Source organism: Pterocles gutturalis, unplaced genomic scaffold (assembly GCF_000699245.1).
Source record: "Pterocles gutturalis isolate BGI_N339 unplaced genomic scaffold, ASM69924v1 scaffold32817, whole genome shotgun sequence".
NCBI lineage: Eukaryota > Metazoa > Chordata > Aves > Pterocliformes > Pteroclidae > Pterocles > Pterocles gutturalis.
In genome coordinates, this window is record NW_010116730.1 from 37,508 (window position 1) to 60,618 (window position 23,111).

General features: G+C 40.0%; 1 protein-coding gene across 2 annotated transcripts in view; it reads right to left on the minus strand.

Moving 5' to 3' along the window:
• The window catches only part of ATP6V1H (ATPase, H+ transporting, lysosomal 50/57kDa, V1 subunit H), a 45,542-nt gene that overhangs the window by 17,560 nt on the left and 4,871 nt on the right, over window positions 1-23,111 (minus strand). Inside the window, exons 2-10 of one of the 2 annotated variants that reach the window (XM_010075592.1) lie at window positions 20,893-20,995; window positions 19,410-19,499; window positions 14,673-14,786; window positions 10,709-10,813; window positions 9,751-9,804; window positions 6,872-6,969; window positions 4,347-4,539; window positions 1,708-1,886; window positions 728-853 (exon numbers count right to left, since the gene is read on the minus strand). In XM_010075592.1, coding sequence (XP_010073894.1) covers window positions 728-853; window positions 1,708-1,886; window positions 4,347-4,539; window positions 6,872-6,969; window positions 9,751-9,804; window positions 10,709-10,813; window positions 14,673-14,786; window positions 19,410-19,499; window positions 20,893-20,995 — 1,062 coding nt within the window. The remainder of the gene's footprint in view (window positions 1-727; window positions 854-1,707; window positions 1,887-4,346; window positions 4,540-6,871; window positions 6,970-9,750; window positions 9,805-10,708; window positions 10,814-14,672; window positions 14,787-19,409; window positions 19,500-20,892; window positions 20,996-23,111) is intronic. The other variant, XM_010075593.1, reaches the window with a different exon arrangement.

The following is a 23,111-nucleotide window of genomic DNA, read 5'->3' on the forward strand; positions in this document are numbered from 1 at the left end:
TGCCCAGGGAGGTTGTGGATGCCCCGTCCTTGGAGGTGTTCAAGGCCAGGTTGGACGGGGCCCTGGGCAACCTGATCTAGTAAATGTGTATGTTTGGTGGCCCTGCCAGGCAGGGGGGTTGGAACTACATGATCCTTGAGGTCCCTTCCAACCCGGGTCATTCTATGATTCTATGACTCAAAAGGAAAGTTGAGCTTCAGCTCCATTTCATCTAACAACCTACATACACCAAACACAGTCCCAAGACAAAACACACAGACTGCAACATGGTGCAGCAAGTCAGATTTTCCATGGAACAGCACCACAACATTCAACCCCCAAGTATTCAAGAAAAGAGTTCAATACTCAGATCGACGACAACACACAACACAAAATTAAGACTAAAGTATGGTAAAAACATTTTTAATTACATCAATTAGTATAGCTGTTTTTGAAGCGAAAGCATTGAAAGAGTCAATGGCACAAATCTGCATGCAAGTTAAGCTAGAGATATTCCATCTATCATCATCATCCATACATTTTGACCAGTGAAACCAAATAAACAATTCTGCTTTTGAACAGACCAAACATGAGTAAGGACTACACATTCTAAAAATGGCAAGATGTTCTGACTTGCTTTCATTCTAGACACTACTTCCTATTGAAATGTAAAACCTATATTAGATATAGGTTCAGTTAAATACAGAAAATATTAAAGAATTACATGATTTAAGACTTGAAAACTTACTTGAGTAGTTCATAATTCTTCTCATTTAGTCTCACAGCATTCTCCCGCCAAAACTTCTCAGACTTGTGTACAGGACTCCACTCAAGTCTTCCTGACTTGAGCTCAGAACTGTACTCGTCAAAGGAGCTGCAACATAAAAGACGTAAATGAAATACCAGCTAAGCTTCTATGAACAGAGTTTGAACTGCGTGCCCAAGCCTGTCCCTAGCGAGACAACGCTGGAGCAGAACTTGCTGTGACACATTTGGAAGTCAGCACTCTGCAGAGCATGAGAACTGTTCCCTGTCTCAGAGTTCAACGCTTTAGGAAGGAAAAAAAAAAGAAGGAAAGGCATGAAAAGCAAGAGAAAAAAATTATTTTCAAACATAACCCTCCATGCCCTCCCAAACACAATTCCTGATGAAAGAAAAAAAAAAAAAAAAATTCCCAACAGTCCGAGAACCAGGAGAGATGAATACAGCAAAACATTGCAATTGCTACAGGTATTTGCATTTGCAATTAAAAATCTGCCTATTTGCTAGGTTTTAACTTCCCCAACGAAGGATCCCAGTCTTTGCCTTTCATCCAATTAAACCTTTGATACGAACTACAACATGCAGTTCAATTCATGCACAAGAGCAAGAACTAGGCAAACACTAGCAAAAACACGAGTTCATCTGGACAGCAAAATGCATTCTAGTCAGAGAGCCTTCAGCTTAGACTAGAACTCCTATGAGATACCACTGAGGTTCTTTAACAATTTATCAGTTACGAAGATCACATATCCAAAAGTGGAGATTTATTTTCTATTCAGCCTGTAAATAGTCATTCAGAATGGGAAACTTTTATATACAACCAGCACCTCTCTATGCTCTAACTTATCAACTAGCATCTACGTATCATAATTCTGTATATTATTTAGCCTTAAAAAAAGAAAGAAAAAAGTTTTAGCAACGTTCATATATATTGCATTTTCTAAAAGTTCACATTGCAAAGCATACCTAAGGTCTTGCACACTCTCACCAAGCTTGTCCAGTAGAAATTTGATATCTTCACTGATGTCTTCATCATCATATTTCTGCTGATCCAAATTCTCTAACTGCTTTAAAACTTTACACTGAATCATGGCAAGAGCATATTCTTGGCGAGTTTCTCTCTCTGTAGATTTCTCTAACAAGTTCTAGGAAAGTAAAAATTGGTTTTAAGAACAGACTACTTTGCAACAAAGTGGTGTTTTTAAGGAATTCTTATTAGCACTTTTTAATTTACTAAGTGACAGAATTGACCACATCCTGAAATAATCTCTCCAAAAAAGTATGAGTCTACCACACAGTGGCTGCTTTACACCTACATTCAGTAGCATAAATTGCCTAGGACTGACCTTACTACACAGGAGAGTATTCGTATTGGTCACTACAGGAGATGAAAAGGAACTTTAGAAAGGCTCTGTCTTGCAAGATAGAAGTTATGCAACTGTACGTGCTTATATTGAAGAGCAATTCACCTGCTTTCATCATTTGCCACATCAAATCAGGCTGACTACAAAGACTATGCAAAGAAAAAGGGCAGGCTTATATCCCAAATCCCAGAGTCTCTGCCATAAACAACTACTATTCTCTGGGATTATCATTTTAGCTTTCTGTGCAGCACCAGCATAAAGCAGGAAAGCCTTAAAAAAAACACCAAAAAAATCCTGAAGTAATCTTTCCAACTCAAGAGTTAGATCAGCTTCTTCTGAACTTGGGAGTATTCCAACTAGACATTTTTCTTCAAACAGAAGCTTGTTGGTAAGACTGGAATTACAAGCACAAAGTGTAATAGTCATTTCCAATGTCATTTATTCATCACATTTCAACTCAATTTAATCAGTTTCAGATTATGTTGTTCAATCAGAGCTAGCCACCCACACTTTTCAATAAAGCTGAAAACATGAGCTCCATATAGAAGACAAAGTCCTTAACAAACAGAACATGTGTTCACATAAATAAGCCTTAACATCAACCAGAAATAAGCAACAAAACCATACAGAAGCAATTTGACTACATCACTCTCATTCATGTCACAGAACCGCTACACTTAAGGTTTCTAAGATATCAGACGTCATACTAGTTACTAAAGCAGAACACTGCAAATAAATGTTAAAACTTGCATAATGAAAAGTCATATTACTGCTTTTAATGGCCACACACAATTAGCATTACAATGTGCAAAAATCACATTTCTATTTCAGTAAGAGAACTGAGAATTAAAGGCAATTTACAGAAAGTAATGCTAAATTACTTAGAGTTAAAAGTGCTAACAAGAGCAAAAGAACAAATAATGAATGTCAAAAGACAAAATTCAACAAGTTCAAGGAACAGATAGATGAAGTTTCCAAAGAACTCCTAGTTAAGAGAATTACAGGCAGATGTGGAAGTCACTCCAAATATTATTACCTACCTCATACCATAGTGAGATATTCAAGCTTTTTATAGTGAAATTAAAAAGGATATATTAGGAAAGCACAAACAGGAACACGTGACTAAATAGAATGGATCAGTAAACTACTCAGGGACCAAAAAAATCTTAAGGTACAAAATGAGTTACACACAGGAAACAGACATAAAAGACAATAAAAGTATGAAAAATGAGGAAAAAACCTTTTAATAGGTAAAGAGAAAAAGTAATTGATTGAAAGTGGACAGAAGTACATTACAACTCCATACTTCAGGCAATTAACTTGCTAAAGAGGTGAAACAGGTCAATTTAAGAGAAACAGTAGTAGAGAAGACATACGTAAGTTGTCAAGACTCACGGAATACCTTAAATAACGCACAGGCCATAGGGATGATTTGGGGAATTTCAAGCCTAGCCCTTCTTCATGCAACTCACTTATTTCCCACCCCCCCACAAACTGATACTGGGGCCTCTGACACCGGAAAGTTAGCCTCTGCTACTTATTTTAATTTGCTTCAGAACTCACAGCTCTGATGTCTAATTTCTAATCTATTATTTCCTTGCTGCCAGTTTATAACCTCATTTTCATGCCAACACTAGTCTTTAGTGCTGAAGAAAACAGCTAAGTTAATTTCCCTGAAGTCTGTAACAGAACCAAATTATTCTTTCTTAGCCTTTATTTATTAAAAGAACTGGGCTTCATTTTTGTCTCCTCTTGTAAAACACACTAAAGTTAAGAACTAGCAATTATTTCTCCTATTTTTTATCACCTCAGAATTGGAAGAAGTTGAATATAAATTGCTGAGCCCCTGACGTGTTTTCCTTTTTTTTTTTTTTTCAAGCTGTCTTGTTATACGTCCCTGCTTAAACCTAACATTTAAGATCCTAAAGAACACTAGAACATTTATAGAGGTCTGCATGGTAAGAATTACCCCTACCAAATATTCTTATGCTCCAGAAATTTTTCAAAGTGACAGATGATTTTGGCTAGAGAGTCTGTTTAAGTCACGGAGTGAGCACTTTCACAGAGCTCATTATTGCTGATCAGAAAGCCAGTAAGCAACAATTCCCCTCTCCCCATCCTAATTTGCTTGCAACACTACTACTGGAACACAATCAACACCCAGGAAAACAAATTGTATCCAAGATCTACATCTCCTACTCAGGATACGAGTCCTGTTTTAAAACAGGATTACAAACTTACCCGAAATGCTGCAAGGATGATTCTAGTTACTTTCTCTTTGACAGATTCCTGAAGAATATCCGAGAGCACTGGAACAATATTATACCGACGGAGATATTCACACATTTGAGGGCTAAATGCCAGCAGCCACACACAGAAAATCATCTGATACTGGAGCTGGAAGCCGCATTTGTTGCTCAAGACGCCCATGATACTGAAAAATTAATACATTATACATTTACTTTTTAAATAGCAACTGCATAGGTTGCATTGTTCCACCCTGAAACAGTAAAACAAATTATTAAGAACGTATTGGAAAGAGCTGTTGAGGATGAGTATACAACACACGTTTCACAGTACTCTGTGCCAGTATTTATCATTGTACAAGCAGCTTGTCCAGAAAGCCATCTTTTAAAGATACAGTTATTTCCTCCTTAGCCTTACCACCACAAAGCAGCTTTTCCCATGTGAACTGATGTGGTACTGTATCCATCTCCAGGTTCACTAAGACTCTTTTTCTACTGGAATATTTCGAGCATTATTTGCCTAAATTATACCTTGAGGGTTGGGAGGCTCTGCAGAGGGATCTGGACAGGCTGGAGCGATGGGCTGGGCCAATTGCCTGAGGTTCAATAAAGCCAAGTGCCGGGTCCTGCACTTTGGTCACAACAACCCCCTGCAACGCTACAGGCTCAGGGCAGAGTGGCTGGAAAGCTGCCCAGTGGAAAAGGACCTGGGGGCGCTGGGCAACAGCCGGCTGAACAGGAGCCAGCAGTGTGCCCAGGTGGCCAAGAAGGCCAACGGCATCCTGGCCTGCATCAGCAATAGTGTGGCCAGCAGGACTAGGGCAGGGATTGTGCCCCTGGACTCGGCACTGGTGAGGCCGCACCTTGAATCCTGGGGTCAGTTTTGGGCCCCTCCCCACAAGAAGGACATTGAGGGGCTGGAGCAGGTCCAGAGAAGGGCAACGGAGCTGGTGAAGGGTCTGGAGCACAGGGCTGGCGAGGAGCGGCTGAGGGAGCTGGGGGGGTTCAGTCTGGAGAAGAGGAGGCTGAGAGGAGACCTCATCACTCTCTACAGCTGCCTGAAAGGAGGGTGCAGTGAGGGGGGTGCTGGGCTCTGCTCTGAAGGAACAAGTGATGGGACAAGAGGAAACGGCCTCAAGTTGCAGCAGGGGAGGTTTAGGCTGGATGTTAGAAAAAATTTCTTCACTGCAAGAGTGCTCAGGCATTGGAACAGGCTGCCCAGGGCAGTGGTGGAGTCACCATCCCTGGAGGGAGTGAAGAAACGTGTGGATGTGGTGCTTGGGGACATGGGTTAGTGGGTTGGGTGGTGTGGGTTGACGGTTGGACTTGATGATCCTTGAGGTCTTCTCCAACCTGAATGATTCTATGTTTTGCCATTCTAGGAGAAACAGACAGCTACTCCTTCAGAGTTAAGAAAGAGAAGGAGTAAACAGACAGAATGAAACCTACACAACTTGAACTCGCTTCCTTAATTGTATCTCTCCACAGGAGCATCTGAAATCAGCTGAAGTAGTCATTATTTAACAAGTGAGTTCTCAGAAAACAGCTTTTCTCTATAACACATCACAGATACACAAAGCACAACTAGAGAAGAAATAATATCACAAGATCACCAGGAAGAAATCATGCAGAAGCTTTGTTCAGATGAAATTTTGAAAATTTAATAAGCAATTTACAGGTCCATCTTCAAAAAAAGGTACCCCAATTTAAATAAAAAAAAGTTATCTACTTTCAAGATCATTGCTCGCAAAATTAAGACAAATTCAAACGTGTTGAAACGCAGGCTTATTGTAACGCTTTAATAGTTTATTAAAAAGCTTCCTTGGTGAAAAGGTTTGTTTCAACAGTATCATCTTGACACATAAACATCTTTTGAACTTCCACTTCACTGGCAGCTTTGAGTTTTCCCCATTTCAGAGTACAAGGGTATTTTTTCTTAAAGTGCAAATTGTACAGCCACCATCCCCAACAGAGGCACGCATGGGAGAAAAATTATTTATAGAGAAGCATTCTTAAGTAAGATGAGTGACAACATCCTAGCCTCATGCAGAGCTATTTATTAAGAGAATATGGATAAAAGAATAGCCTACTTGAAGCCATATGTGGAAAAAAAAAATTGAGCTTAGCTCTAGAACATGTTTCTCCTTTCACTAATACTTTCAGACTGAACAACTCCAAACTGAAAGACAAGTAAGATTAGCAGTAACTCATTTCGCTAGTCCTTGTTCTATTAAATAAAAACCAGAGCATCTTTAGCTGAAGACAAATGGCTGTATTCCCTTCAGCTATTTATTTAAGCAGTTCTTCCTGATGAGTCAAGTACCATTAAGGCCTCAACACTGGTACCTATATGTACAAGTTTCATTTGTCTATTTGACTGTATAAATGTTTGAAAACAAATAGGTTTTGTACTCAAACAGAACAGCTGTCTTTTGCAAGAGTTCTATTCCAAAAGAGGTCACGGGGGAACATACTATTCTACATGCAAGTATATCCATATAAATTGAAATAAACACTCACCAATTTACTCCATCTGCTTCTACCCACGCAAAGCGATACTCATTGACCCTGAGCATCAGCTGCAGACATCCAGCAACACATTGTACATATTGGGAACTCTGGGTGAAAAGAAGAACACATCACTTCTTACAAAAAGAGTTAGGTAGTGAGTGCTGGAGCTTAGTTTTCCAAACTAGGCTTCACTGGCATACTTCAACACACATTTCTTCAGTGACGCTTCTGAGTTAAACAGGCTCACTTTTGTAATGCTTTACATCCCTCTATTAAAAAAAAAAAAAAATCTCAAAAGGTGGGAAGCAAAATATAAATGGAGAAGAGTTTTGAATAGGAAAGAACTGTTATGCAAGTGAAACCATTTTACATTACTGTAACAGATTTTTATAACCCATTTGAACATGCCTTCTTTGAGCATCTACAAATGAAGGCTGTCTTCTGTTTGATTACACTGCCAGAGCCCTTTCATCCACAGAGCCAATTATTATTCCATTAAGCAAACTTTGGTAAATAAATCAGTGAACTGGTTACCAAGCTTGAAGAAGTTTGCTAGAGGTAATTGTAGAAAAAGGAATCTTGAGCTGAGGCTCTTCCCACTCCCATTCTCCAACTCAAAGCAGCAGTGGTGTGATCACAACTTTACATTTTCTGACATGTGTGCCACACAGTAAGTACCATTCTTAGCATAATGAGACATATACGAAAAATACCATTAGAAAAATGAGCATGCAAAATCATCCTCAAAGTTCAGCTTTGCATTTTAATTTTTTCTTATTTTCACTAAAAGCTTAGCACAGTATACTGTGCTAAGAAAAGAATGAGACTAAAACTTTCCCACCAGGAAAACACTGAGAGATGAACCACTGACCAAAATTTTAATTCAGACTCCTATATGAATACTGGCAAATAGCTTTTCATTTCTAAAAGCATGTATTTTCTCTGCACTAACACATAAGATGGGCTGCAGTTCAAAAATGGGTTTGGGTCAACCCATTGTCCCTCCCCCTACATCAACAGAAAGATCCCAAGGTAAACAGAAGTGGCATTTTTCTCTTTCTTCTTGCTCAGCTTCTGGCTTTATCTTCACTAATACTCAGATATACTGCTGAGAAAATGTTGGTGTTTTTTCCTATAAGCCTTCTTTTTTTACTAAGTGTCTTGAAAGTCTTATGGTAGATCACTCACATAATACTAGGTCAAACCTGGCAAACATTTAATGGAGTAAGGAAGTTAGGCAATCCCATATGAAGAGAAAAGAGAAGAAGCAATAAACAGAATTTAAAATAAAGATGAATTCTGTGTCTCGCAACAGAGATTAAGACCTTTATGTAAAAAGCTGAGTCTGAACATCATACAGAGCATTCACTTCCCTGGGTAGGTATTCAGTCTCAAAACACCATGCAAATAAAACAGCTATAAACACACAGACAGCCCTCCCGCCTCTAATAATATATCATTTTATCTGCATCACCAACCTGTTTACTACTGAATGCGGAGTTTCCTTTTTAAAGAGTCTGGCATAAAAATATTGTCTTCCAACACTGCTACGATTGAAATCTCATAATAGATCCCAGCCCTCAATTCCTGTGTAAAATGCTACAACTGTATCTCTAATGTACTCTGAAATAAATTAGTCAGGACCTGATCAGGAATCCTGCACAAGATAGATCTGAAATCAGAATACTAACACAGTCAAGGCAATGCTTACCCAGATTAATTATCCCAGAACATATTTGTGCTATCAGTTCTGCTGCGCTGGGACCCTGCGGCAGTATGGTACTTCCATGCAGTGCTACAGTACAATGAATACACGTTTCTAAGCAAGGTAGAAGAGCTCACAGTTCCGTAGCAAGTGGTGTTGCATGCTGTGGAACTACTGACTGTTTTAAGGCTCTGTGACAGAGGGCTGCCAGCCTAACAAAACCTAACAGTATGGCACGCAGAACTGCACACAAAATACTGAAATACTTCAACTTCTATGCTCAGGCCATAATTTTATCTCCTATTCACGGTCATGCACTACAGTCTTTCATCTTTTCTATTTTAAACCCTGGTCAGGTGGTAATTTAAGAGGCTTTCCTCCACAGGAAGTGAACACTTTAAAGCAATGTCTACATTTAGAAGAGAAACAAATTCCAGATTCATATTTAAGTCTTCTGAAAAAAACTGTGAACACTTCCAGGTTGCAAAAGGAACGAAAGACCAAACTGAATCCTACTCCACCTTCAAAAGCTACAATAAAGCGCCTTGTTGTGCCACAACAAAATAGAAAATCCAGTTATGATGATCACTTGCGTTTGCTATACTGCAGCAGTTCATCTCCAAGCTCAACAGCCATTACAGCTACATGAAATTCGATATAAATCCTGATAAAGAACAATCCATTTTCCCCTGAATTCAGGCTATTCACATGTGAAAAGCTTACAGCTTTGAAAGCATTCTTGTAATTTCACGCTACAAAGGCTTGAGGGATGATGTTAGCTTCAATATCTGATGTGCCTTTTCTAAGTTCTGCACTTCACAAGACCCAAAATCTTCTTAAGTCTCAGGTTACTTCTAGAAGTCAGACAGTTCAGCGCTAAACAGACAGTATTGTTCAAATATTAAATTAATTGCATATAATTGTTTCAAGTGTTAACAAAGAGGATGCCAGATACATCTACATTTTTAACAACCCAAACCAACTCATAAAATACATCCTTCCACTGCAAGCATTTTCTGGGAAACCAGTGTTTTAAAAACACTTTTGTTTCTTGGCGCCATCACCTGGCACTCTGTTGTCATACAGTTCATATTCCAAGTACTTTCTATTCCTGACACCAGAACACCTCTGCCCCTTAACCTGCACAAAACAGCAACTTGATAGATTTCAAAGATATACTCACATCACTTGTGGAGACTGCTCCTGTTTCTACAGAACCCCCTGTACCACGTAGTTTCTAGCAAAAAAAATAAAAGTTGAAAATCAGAGCTGTCCTTCACCCTCACAGAACAGTTGTTACCAAGTTTCTTTCAATTCTCCCATCACTTTAGTCATAAAAAGGAAACATTAAGAATCCATTAGATACTTTTTCTGTTCAATAAGTTATGATAATATATTGTATTTCTTTCCCACACACACCATCATGTCTAGAAGAACAGTATATGAAGATGTAAATATTTTTTTTAATTTCAGTGTGGATTTACTTAAGACTTTTATCCATCTTTATCTTAGAATTTGAAAGCCATTCTCTTGAATCTTCCTGAAGGAAATTCCAACTTTGAGATTCTTCTTCCAGCATAAAATTCATTTTTTATAAGCCTAGTCTGGAAAACTATGAAAAAAAATACCCCTACTAAACCTACTGAATGGTTCTCATATACCATATGAGAATACAAATACCATCCAAATAAGTCAGGACTCATGATGTTTCAAGTGACAGGACCAAAAATAAAAGCTTTGCACTACAGTAAACTGGAAAAAAGATTTTATATTCATTTCCTGTGGACATATGATTTTTATTCCTGGCAAAAAGCTCTGAGAAACAAAACAATACAGGGAGACAAAAAATCTTCATGTGTTTTCTCAGTGTCCAGAAGAAAACAAACATTTATGAACAAAAAAGGCAAAGTGCCTTATTTTTTATTTTTAAATTTCAAGGACTGGAGTAGAAAATATAAAATAGTAAATTAAGAAATAATGAGTTTGAATAAAGGATATTCATCTTTAAAAATAACAAAATAAAATTTCACTTTAAAAGGAAAAAAAAAAAACCTCCTGTTTGTGCATATATATATATAGTCACGTTCTTGAAAAGAATTTTCAAAAGTCACAGTAAAGTTGAAACAGAAGTAGCTTTTTACCTGTGAACTGAGCTGAGTTTTAATCCAGTTGAAATAGTAATTCAAGTCACTGCCTTCCATAAGTTCCCTCCCCCATGCAGCCAGTTTGGCAATAATTCTTGCTGCCTGAAAGAGAATGCAATAAATAGATTTTTCAAACGCTGCAATTTCAGGATCAGTGAAAAGTTGTACAAGGTCTGGAAACCACGTTTAGGTAAAAGATGGCCCCTTACAGAAATCTACCTGTTTTCTACACAGGGGACTCTTCATGCCTAGTAATTTTATTTCTTCAGCTTTCTGCTACTTCTGCTTCCTAGTAACTGGTGAATTTTCAGTGTTACCGGATAACCTGTCTCTAAGGAAGTTTACAAGGCACCAACAAAGAACTCAGAAGGAAGGGAGCTATCAATGGGCTGCTGCTGTAGGACACTACTGCAGCCAGGAACCCATCAACAGTAAGACACTTCACCGTGTAACACAAACATAAGCAGGCTTACTTTCAGCAGCTATGGCACACGCCAACTTAAATGTCTGCAAAGCATTGAAGTTTTCTGTACTCAAACTGGAGCAAGTAATCTTCAAGAAGGAAGAAGGTTCAAGCCCAGATAAAGAGCAGCAGAAAACCAAAAGGGAAGGTAGAGTTTAAGAATGAAGTTGAGGAGTAAATATGTAGTCAGGCTAAGAATTTTCATGATGCCTATACCACAAGAATACATGTAACAAGAGCATATTTCTATGCCAGTCTTTCCAAATTCTGTTTGAAGTAACTCTACATCGCAGCCTGAAGATTATTTGCAGAAACATTTGAGCCAGCTTATATATAAAGGGAGTCTAACCAACAAACTACGGAGGCAGGTGTTCGTTTGCCTGCACACAGCTCATACAGTGAGGACACTATTCCTGGCACCTTTCCACTATACTACACTCAGATGTGCAGCTCCACCACTGATTTCTAGAGGGATTACGAGTGAGAGTCTGGAACAACGATCTCTACACTGAAATGGGTCAAATACTCTTCTGAATGCAGCCACGTAGACATATAAAATCCCTTCAGCTTTAAAACACAAGATATTAGATTGTTAGCTTACCATGCTCCTGATTTAAAACTGCTACCTGACCCCTGAATAAGAGACCTTTCATGCCTAGCAGAATCTGAGCCTCGCCATAGAGAACAAGTATTTTTATCGGTCTATGCAGATACAATGATGTGGCAGCCAGAAGTCTTGCATAGCAAGGAGGAAAAAAAGAAAAAGAAAAAGAAGCAACACAAAAACTTTGTTTTGAAAACATTAATGTGCTTTAAAAATATATATATATGCCCAAAGAGTACTAAAAGGTACAATAAGGTAGCAAACTTAGTGTTTTAAAGTGGATTCACACTACGTGAGGTTCTCTGTGATTTGCAGTTATTTGTATATTTTTGCAGTGCCTAAAGAAAGCAATATCCAAATAACACATCTGTGAGCAGGGAAATACTGGGCACAGAAATTTCTATACTGTACATTTGAAAGCCACCATTCTAGGGAGACTAATGAGTTTGCATTGCAGATCTAAAAATTACACTTTATCTGCACACCTCAGAAGTCGATATTGTCTGAGATTGCTCAGACTGCAGTTTTGCAAGATGGATCTTCAGCAGCAATACCACAAAAAAAACCCACCACACCAACAAAAAAAAACCCCAAACAACCCTGTTCTCCTGCTGCACCAAGTAACCCGATTCCATGGCCATGCAATGAATCAGGCAGATTTAAAAAAAAAAAAAAATCAAGCCTGACATCTTTCTTGAACACAGACCAGCTCATTGTTCAAGTCGCAGCACAGCCCCCAACCACAGTTGCACTGGCCACACCTAAGGGCAAACAGCATGACTTGCCTGAAATTCCTGGTGCCAATACTGCCACCACAGTGTAACACGGGCCAGGTATATGGTTTTGTAGGTTGAGCCACTGGTTTGATTTTACCATAAACATATGCAGTGAAGAACAATCCATACCCATACAGTTTTCCCCCCTCTTCAAGCCATAATACAAATTTTTTGGTGGAAACCATGATCTCCATTAGGAATTTAAAGGAATACAACCATATTTTCCCCCCCACAAGGAAAAAAAAACAAAAAACAAACACTGAGATAAAGTGACCAATACACAACAGATGACAGAAGAATATTAAGAATTCCAGAAAAGTTATTCCATATGCCCAGTGGTTCAAAGCACAGCAGATACCATACAATGCATGTGGATGTATTGGGCTTGGCTGGGATAGAGTTAATTTTCTTTACAGCAGCCCATATGATGCTGTGGTTTAGACTGGTGACTGAAACAGCGTTAATAACATACCAATGTTTGAGCTGTTACTGAGCAGTGCTTGCACAACATCAAGGACTTCTGCTTCTCACTTTACACTTCCAAAGAGTAGGTCGGGTGCAGGGGCCAAGAGGCTGGGAGGAGACACAGCCAGGACAGCTGACCAAAGAGATGTACTGTCTGGGCATCAGTTTGCTGGTGTCGTGTTTTCGCCAGTATGCTCACAAACCATTTTAAGCAGATTTCAAGTGACATTATAGCAATTTGAGCATATGAGAGAATAAGGTTCATCAAGGTTCTCAACAGCTCAATGTCCAAGTGGAGACCAGTGACAAGTGGCGTTCCTCAGGGGTCAGTACTGGGATCAGTGTTAACATCTTTGTGGGAGACATGGACAGTGGGATCAAGTGCATCCTCAACAAGTTTGCCAACGACACCAAGCTGTGTAGCGCAGTCGACATGCTGGAGGGAAGAAATGCCATCCAGAGAGACCTTGACAGGCTTGAGAGGTGGGCCCATGCAAACCTCATGAAGTTCAACAAGGCCAAGTGCAAGGTCCTGCACATGGGTCAGGGCAACCCCAAGCACAAATACAGGCTGGGTAGAGAATGGATTGAGAGCAGCCCTGAAGAGAAGGACTTGAGGGTGTTGGTTGATTAGAAGCTCAACATGAGCCAGCAGTGTGTGCTTGCAGCCCAGAAACCAACCGTGTCCTGGGCTGCATCAAAAGCAGCATCAGCAGCAGGTCGAGGGAGGTGATTCTCCCCCTCTGTGAGACCCCACCTGGAGTACTGCATCCAGCTCTGGGGCCCCCAGTATAAGAAAGACATGGACCTGCGGTTCAGAGAACCACAAATACGGCCAGAGGGCTGAAGCACCTCCCCTATGAGGACAGGCTGAGAGAGTTGGGGTTGTTCAGCCTGGAGAAGAGAAGGCTCCAGGGAGACCTTAGAGCAGCCTTCCAGTACCTGAAGGGGGTACAGGAGAGATGGGGAGGGACTCTGCATCAGGGAGAGGAGTGACAGGACAAGGGGTAATGGCTTTAAGCTGAAGGAGGGTAGATTTAGATTAGATATTAGGAGGAAGTTTTTTCCTGTGAGGGTGGTGAGGCAGTGGCCCAGGTTGCCCAGGGAAGCTGTGGATGCCCCATCCCTGGAGGGGTTCAAGGCCAGGCTGGATGAGGCTTTGAGCAACCTGGGCTGGTGGGAGGTGTCCTTGCCCATGGCAGGGGGGTTGGAACTCAATGATCTTTAAGATCCCTTCCAACCCTAACCATTCTGTTGATTCTATAGGGTACAGATATTTCTCTTTCACAGGATGAGAACTTACATTCTAATATTTGTACAGCATGAGGAGCATTGACTGACAGTTGTGACAGAAGTTATTTTTCTATTTGTGACTTAGTGTGCTTCATTAATTCTAAAATCCTTGCTTTCCTGAGCCTTTAAAACCTGCTCTAACCTCCCAGAAAAAAAAAAAAAAGGTCAGTAAACAATATAACTTTTCTTTCTAAAGTGTGGTCAAGTGAAGCTTGTATTAAGAATGACTCATCTAAACTGCAAGAGGGAATCTTTTCAGTCCAGGCAGTATTTTCATTTCAGATTCCAAAATGTCCTAAAGAAAAGTAAAACCAGCATTTTCCTCTACCATCTTCAGAGACAGGTTCATTTAAAACTTACCATATGCACAGTGAAAAGATCTTGTCGATTCAACATCGGCAGAAAATAGGACCATGCAGTGTTTTTACCACGTTTTGCATAATCAAAGAAGATACAAACACGCTGATGATTTTCCTGTAAAAATTGGGAGAGAAGATGAGAGACTTGTAAAAGCGTTCAACATAAAGCAGTTATTTACTGCTCATTATGTTGGCATACATTATCAGTGTAACCTGGCTTGTAACAGCCCATGGAAATTTTTCAGTTTGACAGTTACTTATGGATATAGTTCATTTCAGCACTCCAACATTAATGTTAGAGATTTGGGGTGGGGGGAAACAAACTTTGAAACCCTAGTTATATCTCAGTACTCCAACACCTGCTTGAATAAAAATGGGTGTATCCTTTTCATCCAGCAAGCAGAATTAGAGAAATGAGAGACAGCTAAATACTGTCATTTTCCAGAGGAACACTACTCTTCACCCAATCAGTTATGCTTGAATAAAGTCCATACAAAGTTTTCCACGTATTGCTACTTCCACACAAAAGCCTGTTGTTCAGCTTTACTATATGTGCTACAAGTGAAACTTCGGAGATATAACCTAGTCCTGCCTCTCCATTCCTCTCAACGGGAAGCAAGCTCTTCTCTCCCAGATGAGGCTGCAACTGGTTCAGCTGTCATCTCAGGCAACCTGCACACCTAGGAGAGGACACAGTCACCAGAAGTCTCTTCTCCAGGACTTCTAGGCTGAACCACAAGAGACCAGAAGTACCTGAACCTGCATACCGTGCACAGTTTCTTCAAGCATTTCACCTAATAACCACCAGAAAAAGTAGCTATTATGGTTCTCCTTAAAGTAGACCAGAGAAGAGGCCATGCAAACCTGAAGGAGAAAGAAGAGCTCTGCTATTTCCTAACAGCCTAGAATACAGACAGTCTTCCAGAAAATCAAATACCTGGATTCTTGCTTTTTCTCCAGCATTTCCATATACTTTCTACCCTGGTGGATAGTAAGCTTTCATTCTAAAGAGATGTCTCCCCATTGCAGTCAAGCTACTACAACAAATTATACAGCTCCTATCACAGAAGGCAAAACTGTTTGAAACTCTGTAACTGTGAACCTCGCATGAGAACAGTATCTCGCTCTCCACTACCCCATGAATTTAATTTTCAAACTCCCCTAGCTGAAGGCCTTTCCTCCATCAATTCAGCACCCTGTCATTAACTCTACGGACCAAGAACCAGCTAGACAAGCCTGCTACTTGGAATACAATCCATTAAGCACAAGAAGACCTGAATGTATCCATGATCCAAACACTGGCATCCTACTAAGCATCAGAGCTGCAACCAATGCATTACTGAAAATATCAAAGCTACTGCACCACATGGGCTGCAAACTGCTGTCCTAGTCACTGACTAGGGAAGGTCAGGTGTCTCTAGTCATCCGACAGTCATAACCTCTAGAGCGATGAATGTTCTACGTGGCATGTGTCAGAAAGCACCCAAAAACCCTCACAAAATTTCTTGTTCAAACTAAAAAGTAATTTTTTAAAAATTAAGATCTCAGGAACATAGTGCCTTGGTGAACAGGCTCTGCTCTGTGAGAGCTAGTTTAACAAAAAATGGCAGTTTGATCAAATAAATCACTGTTAGCATCTACACTTATGCTGCACAGAGTCTAACTAAAAAGATCAAAAATAACTAGATCAATGAGTTCAGTTTACAACATAACTAAGGAGGAGACAGACATGTCTGGAAGCAGAAAAGCTGAAGTAACTTCAACATGCTGTCAATCAGAAGACTAGTCTGGTTTGCTGTTGAGGTGCTGGGTAAAGACAGGAGTGAAGAAGTGGAGAGCTGCCTACAACCCTGAAATACATAGTGCTACACCTTCCTAGGCAGCTACTAACTACATCAATAAAACTGGAAATCCTGTAGCTCTCACATTAACAGTTGAATAATTTAGCATCTGTCATTTCTGAAGCAGCATAATGAAGCCCACTTGGGTGGTACTACTACCTGCACCAACTACAGTGCAGGTTCCTAAGATTTCACAAGTAACAGACTGTGCCATGTGTCAGGGTCACTAATACAGATAAATTGTTACAACTATTTATCATATGAATAGAATAAGAAATGCTTCCTCAGTGATTCCAGTATGCTAACACCCTCCATCTTCAGAAATAAGCAAAATGGGGATATTCTTATAAGGCAGTCACGACATTAATTTCACTTCTGACAGCCTCCAAAGTAAATCTTTCTTAGAACCATGATCAAACTTGTAAGCAGAACTGCTGGAACAATGCTAGGCACCCAGGTAGGCTTTTGGTGTACTTAAAACACAGCTGGTATGGTTTTTACATCCTCACAACAAAACCATAGAAAGATAATAGAAGAACCACAGACAGTCACTATCAACACAGACAAAAGCTGGATACTGTTACCTAGAATAGTTTCTAGAAGCTTCAGCTATCAAAGGTAGCTTTCAAATACTATTCGTTCATCTCATGAAACTGCAGTGAACACCCTTGCTCAAAACAATTTTACTGAAAGAGTCAGTGGCACCATGACAAGCCATGTCCTTGAACAATTTCTTGCTTAAAATCTTTCCATGTACTGAATTAAGACTATGCAAGCAAAGACAGGCAACTTTATATCCACTGTTGTGGGTTCTTCTGTCCACGCAGTCTGCAGAGACCCTGCACTAAACCCGCAGTCACAGAGCCAACGGCCAATGTGCTGCTTTCCGACAAGACTCTTACACCCTGAAAATGTGCAACCAAGATTCCATAAGGCATCACTGTCGGCATGCTCCACCAGCTGAACATGACCAAAAGAAAACAGAAGTCCTGTTTCAGCCTTGCCTAGTGGAGGCACGGAGGGTCAGGAAGCCCTAGGATGATGCCATGCAGACGCCTGTGCACAAGCTCTCTTGGACAACAGGAAGATATTCTTGAAGTCACACAGAGCATTGCAAAAGTCAGTGCACCCTTTCAGACACCAAAGCAGAATTTCTAAAGTGGAAAAGGCATCCAATTTCAAACAAAAGCAAGTATGTATTGCGCACAAACATCTCAATTCTCCTGTGTCACTATAAAGCCTGGACAATTTAAAGTCATTATGTTTAACATTAATAATTCCACAGATGCCACTTCTGCTGCCGAGTAAGTCCCCGAATACAGAAATGTCAGTACATGACCATAAAGTCAAGAAAACATGTTCATCTAGACACATGACAGAACCAATATGGTAAATAAGAGATTACTCAAAACTGCTTTCTGTAACCACCTAGAACAAAGGCAATTGCTTGAGAGTGGGCCAGTGAAAGCCTTTACCTGGGGGGTATTAATTCCACAGCATAAGAGGTGATATCCGCTATCACATATTGTAGCTACAGGCTATGTGCTAGTGTCAAAGCATGTAAGCAAAACAAGACCTACCAACACTCACAAAAAGTTCCAAATAAAGGCAAAGGAAATTATTACTTCTGTGGCCACTGACATGACTCACACACACAACAAGACCCATTCCTCACAAAAGCAGTCATAATAAACAGAGTTCTCATACACTAAGAAAAAGTTTGTTGTCAAATGCATAAACCATAACAAGGTACTCCCAACTCAGTGTTCTAACCAAGCAATGACGGAGGCTCTCTTTTGTCTTCTCTGCCTCTTGATGTTTGTATCATACTTGAGACAAGTAAATCTAAAGAAAAGAGGAAGCGGGTCAGAGTGACAAAGTTGCAGGTGGGTATGAATCAGCTGCTGCCACCACCACATCCTATTATTCTAGCAGTCAGGGCTCTAATGTGCAGACAGACACCTGAAAGAACACCATAATCCCTTTATTATATATATTATGGAGAGGTACACACTTTTCAACTTGCCAGTTGACAATACTGAATACCCGGAGCTGGAATTAGAACTCACATGGTTCACCTCCTAGGGCAATGCCCTAAACTGTTACAACTAGATACATTTCACTATTAAGCATAATGTAAAACAGCAGAAGAGAAACTGTCCAACAACCAGACATTGTATGAGAATACCAGGAGAAAACCTTGCACAACCTGACCTATGTTGTTCTGTCATCACTCCAACCACTTTCTCTTAGTCTACTAAAGAGTGAAGAAATGCAAAAGCAGGATTATCTGATTGAGTAAGGTCTCCTTGTGACTCGTCCATTTCAGCACAGCAGCCCTGACAGCAAATTGAATAGCCTACTCTTAGAATTCACTGTATCCATAGCTACAAAGAGCTACATATTTCATGGAATCAAAAGTTCCTGTTTTATAATTAAACCATGGAGAAGTTCAGAACATGTTGTCCTAAACAGCCTAACTTATCTTGGAAACCTGAAGCTGCAGAAACTACACCTTCTTGCTGAGGGTGGTCAAATTAACACCTTCGTAGGAAAAGCTTCGATAATGTCAAGTTAGAAGTGATATTCTATCTAAACAACAGGAAAGGGCTGAGGCTCACAAACCATCCCTTAACATCCAAGTTATGCATCAAACATGGTTGAGAGCCAAGAGGCAAACACACAGGTATGTTTTATTTCCAGAATATGAACATATATATACAAGACTAAGTTACCCATACAACTATAGTCCTAACATGTAACTTCTGAAGATCTGAAAATTCAAAAGAATATTTTTTAATACAATATGACAAACACCTGAAGAGACCTGAATTAGGCTAAGGAGACATTCAAGCATGCATTTAAAGACTTACAAATAAGACAGGTTATTGACCTACTTGCAGCATATCATCAACCATAGTCAGAATATACTGAACCGTCTGTTCCTTGGAGATATGAGTCATCAAGTTTATAAATGTTTTAGCACACTAGAAAAATAAAAGAGACATTAAAATTAATATTAGCGATTATCTTCATTCCTTTGGACAATATAAACTAGGACCTCATTAATTCATAGCTGAGTCTTACATAAGCATTGAGCATCCCAACATCTCATTCAATTGCAATAAGAGATTAATATATTTGACATTATATTACAAAGAAAATCTTCTGTCACACTGATTGTTACCTTTTACAAACTGTTTTATGGCTTTCAAATGAAATAACAAGTACTCACTAGTGAAAGTCAGCCAGGTGCTTTGCTGAAAGACTGATTAGAAAAATTCTTCATCGAATTGAGTAAATTGACAAAACAGCAACAAACTAGGATATGGTATAAGAAAGTTTCAGCAATTTGAATGGAGGGAGGGAAGACAGGTCACTCCTACCTATTCACTTCTTATACCTTGTAGACAAATTGTTTTTCATATTTGAGCTGTTTTCTGCCCCCTGAACAACTCCACAACTTCAGGAACAGATATAACAGGCTCAAACAGTCACAACACTACTTTTTACACTTCCTCCTTCCACATTCAACTAAAACTGAAAGAAAAATGGAACAAAAACACTGCAATTATACAGTGGCATATAATGTTCACTATATATGCTTTTGACACCATGCAAATTATGGTCCATTATGTAGCAGGCACATAAAATAATTTGGGGTGAAAAAAAGAGCTTTAAATTAAAGTAGAACAAAGAGATGGGAAGTTTTGAGTCTTGAGAGCATCTCCTACTCTTCCCTCCTGCCTCACCCAATCCTCTTGATGTCTGACATTGTCTGCTAGAACCTCAGGCTTCAAGGCTGAGATTCTACTGCTTGAAATATCATTAAAGTGTCTTTGGGCATCTTGCCTAGACTTCATAAGCCAAATGGCATGGGTCACCTATCAATCTCATATCAGCTCTGTCCAATACAGAAGTCTCTTATCTTACAGTGCCTACAATGACACCTGTTTTTAAATAACTGAATCCACCCTAGTAGTCAGTAGGCTCTATTGAGGGAACTACCTTCTAATTGTTCAGCCAGCTAAGTGGAAACCTCACTGGCAGTAGCTCTCATCAATAAACTATATGGAAAAAAGCTGAAAAAAAGTGACTGAAAAAGTACAAGTGTGTACAATTAAGTAAACTGGGATGAGAAAAGACTTGAGCTAGCTTGTCCCACAACAGAGCCCTTCAAATTCAGATGACATTTAATAATTGTTTAATAGGTTTTTAAAAGAATGTCCAACCGATATCTAGAAAAAAGAAAACGATAATACTAAGTTTTCTATTTCCTCCATAACAACTGTATACAGCCAACACTGAAATAGAGTTGGTAGAAAATTTCCTTCTGTCCTCCTCCTCAAAAGATAGATTATTAAAAGAAAGGAAAGTTACTTGATTGCCTTCTGTTTGCAACAACTCCTGTTTTTCTTCTGGATTTCTTTTCTGTTCAAATCTTTGAATAAATTCACAGTCTTCACCTGAAATCATCTGCCCTCTGAAAAACAAAATATGAAACCATAAGCAACACAAACAATAAGTTATTTCAAACTACCACTATTCCAAATTAGGTTTACGTGGCAAGACTCAGGTGCTGGGGGTCTGCAGGAGCAGCTTCTATGAGCAAACACCAGAAGCAGCTCCCGTCCAACAGAGACAATGCCAGCCAGCTCCAAGACAAACCCACCTCTGGCCAAGGCTGAGCCGATCAATGATAGTGGTAGCATCTCTGCGATAACACATTTAAGAAGTGAAAAATATTGCTGCGCAACAGCAACTGCAGGCAGAGAGAGGAGTGAGAGAAGGAGGGGGAGGAGGTGTCCATGTGCCAGAGCAGAGATTCCCCTGCAGCCCGTGGTGCAGCCCCTGGTGAGGCAGCTGTGCCCCTGTGGCCATGAAGGGTAAGGGCAGAGTCGAGATACACCCGCAGCCCCTGGAGGATCCCATGCTGGAGCAGGTAGATATGCCCCAAAGGAAGCTGCAGCGCACATGAAGCCCACGCTAGAGCAGGCTCCTGGCAGAAGCTGTGACACTGTGGGGAGGAGCCCACACTGGAGCAGGTTTTCTTGCTCCTCCACGGTGAGGACCTATACTGCAGCAGTCTGTTCCTGAAGGACTGTACCCCATGGGAAAGGGCACATGCTGGTGTGGTTTGTGAAGGACTGTAACCTGCGGGCAGGACTCTGTGCTGGAACAGAGGAAGAGCATGAGAAGGAAGGAGCAGCAGAAAAAGCGTGACGAACTGACTGCAATCCCCCTACCCTGTCCACCTGCGCCGCTCAGGGCTAGAAGGTAGAGAAATCGGGAGCAAAGTTGAGCCTGGGAAGAAGGGCAGCATGATGGGAAGGTGTTTTTAAGATTTGTTCTTATTTCTCACTATCCTACTCTGTTTAATTGGGGATAAATTAATTTCCCCAAGCAGAGTCTGTTTTGCCCGTGATGGTAATTGCTGAATGATTTCCCTGTCCTTATCTCGACCCAAGGACTTTTTTGTCATATTTCTTACCCTGTCCTTTTAATGAAAGGAGGCTAATAGGGCAGTCTGGCAAGCACCTGGCAGCCAGCCAAGGTCAAGCCATCAAACAAACCTTGTTTTCTTCAACTGGATATCTCAGCAGTATCTCTTTACCAATCCTACATCCCACAGCAGAATGTAAAGAGCTCATTTCTGGCAAAAGGTCTCGTGTACAAAGAATTAAAACTAAAGACAGAATAATCTCTCCAAAGCTTCCCCTATGCATGGCCTCTGCTCAACAGCATTCTTTAAATAATTCTTTAACTTCCAGAGGCTGAATGCAACAGTCAGTAGAAATAGTTGGAAGAACTGAAATACACACAGCTAGCCCATTATGGCAAAATTATAACACCTATTATGAATAACAGTCTAGTTCTACCTGAAATAAGTGCTGAAAAATAAAATGAATTGTTATTTTAAGTTTGCCATAAGCACTGAAGAGAATTTTAAGGAGTACAGAGAACTTGGTTTCTAATATATTTTTAGCTTTCACCAATTACAACATTTCAGCTTTTCCTGATAGTTTAAAAAATGATAACGCATGCAAGCCCATCCAAACACATATCAAGGGGGATTAATACAGTAAACTGCTGCAGACACCTGTAAGGTAACAGATCTCCACTTATCTTCTCTTTAACTTAATAATCAAGGGGTTACTGACATCATCAGTGCTGTTTCAGAAAGCTGTTGACTCAGCTGAAGAGCTGGCATAATATTGTCGGGTTTTTGTTATAATACAAAACTTACCACCACGACAAATAACAAACTTGTCAAAACGGTACAGTCAGGTACTCTTCAGGTAAGAAAACTAATTTTAAATCAAGCAATCCTGAAAATATCTAAGATTTTAATAAGGTGACTAGCTTCCCTAGCTAACAGCGGGAGTGCTTCAGGAAAGAAGGAAATGGTGCACATCCTCACCAATGCAAAAGTCACACAGGATGACAGTATCAGACATTTCTCTGTTTCAGTTATTTCCAAGACTCATCTCCTCTTACAGTTCCACTGAGTCAAATGCCTCTTCTGCTTTGCAAAGCTATGTCGCATGGATTCTTTTAATCGATCTTTCCCACATTCCAGGTCAGTTGCCAGATGTTCC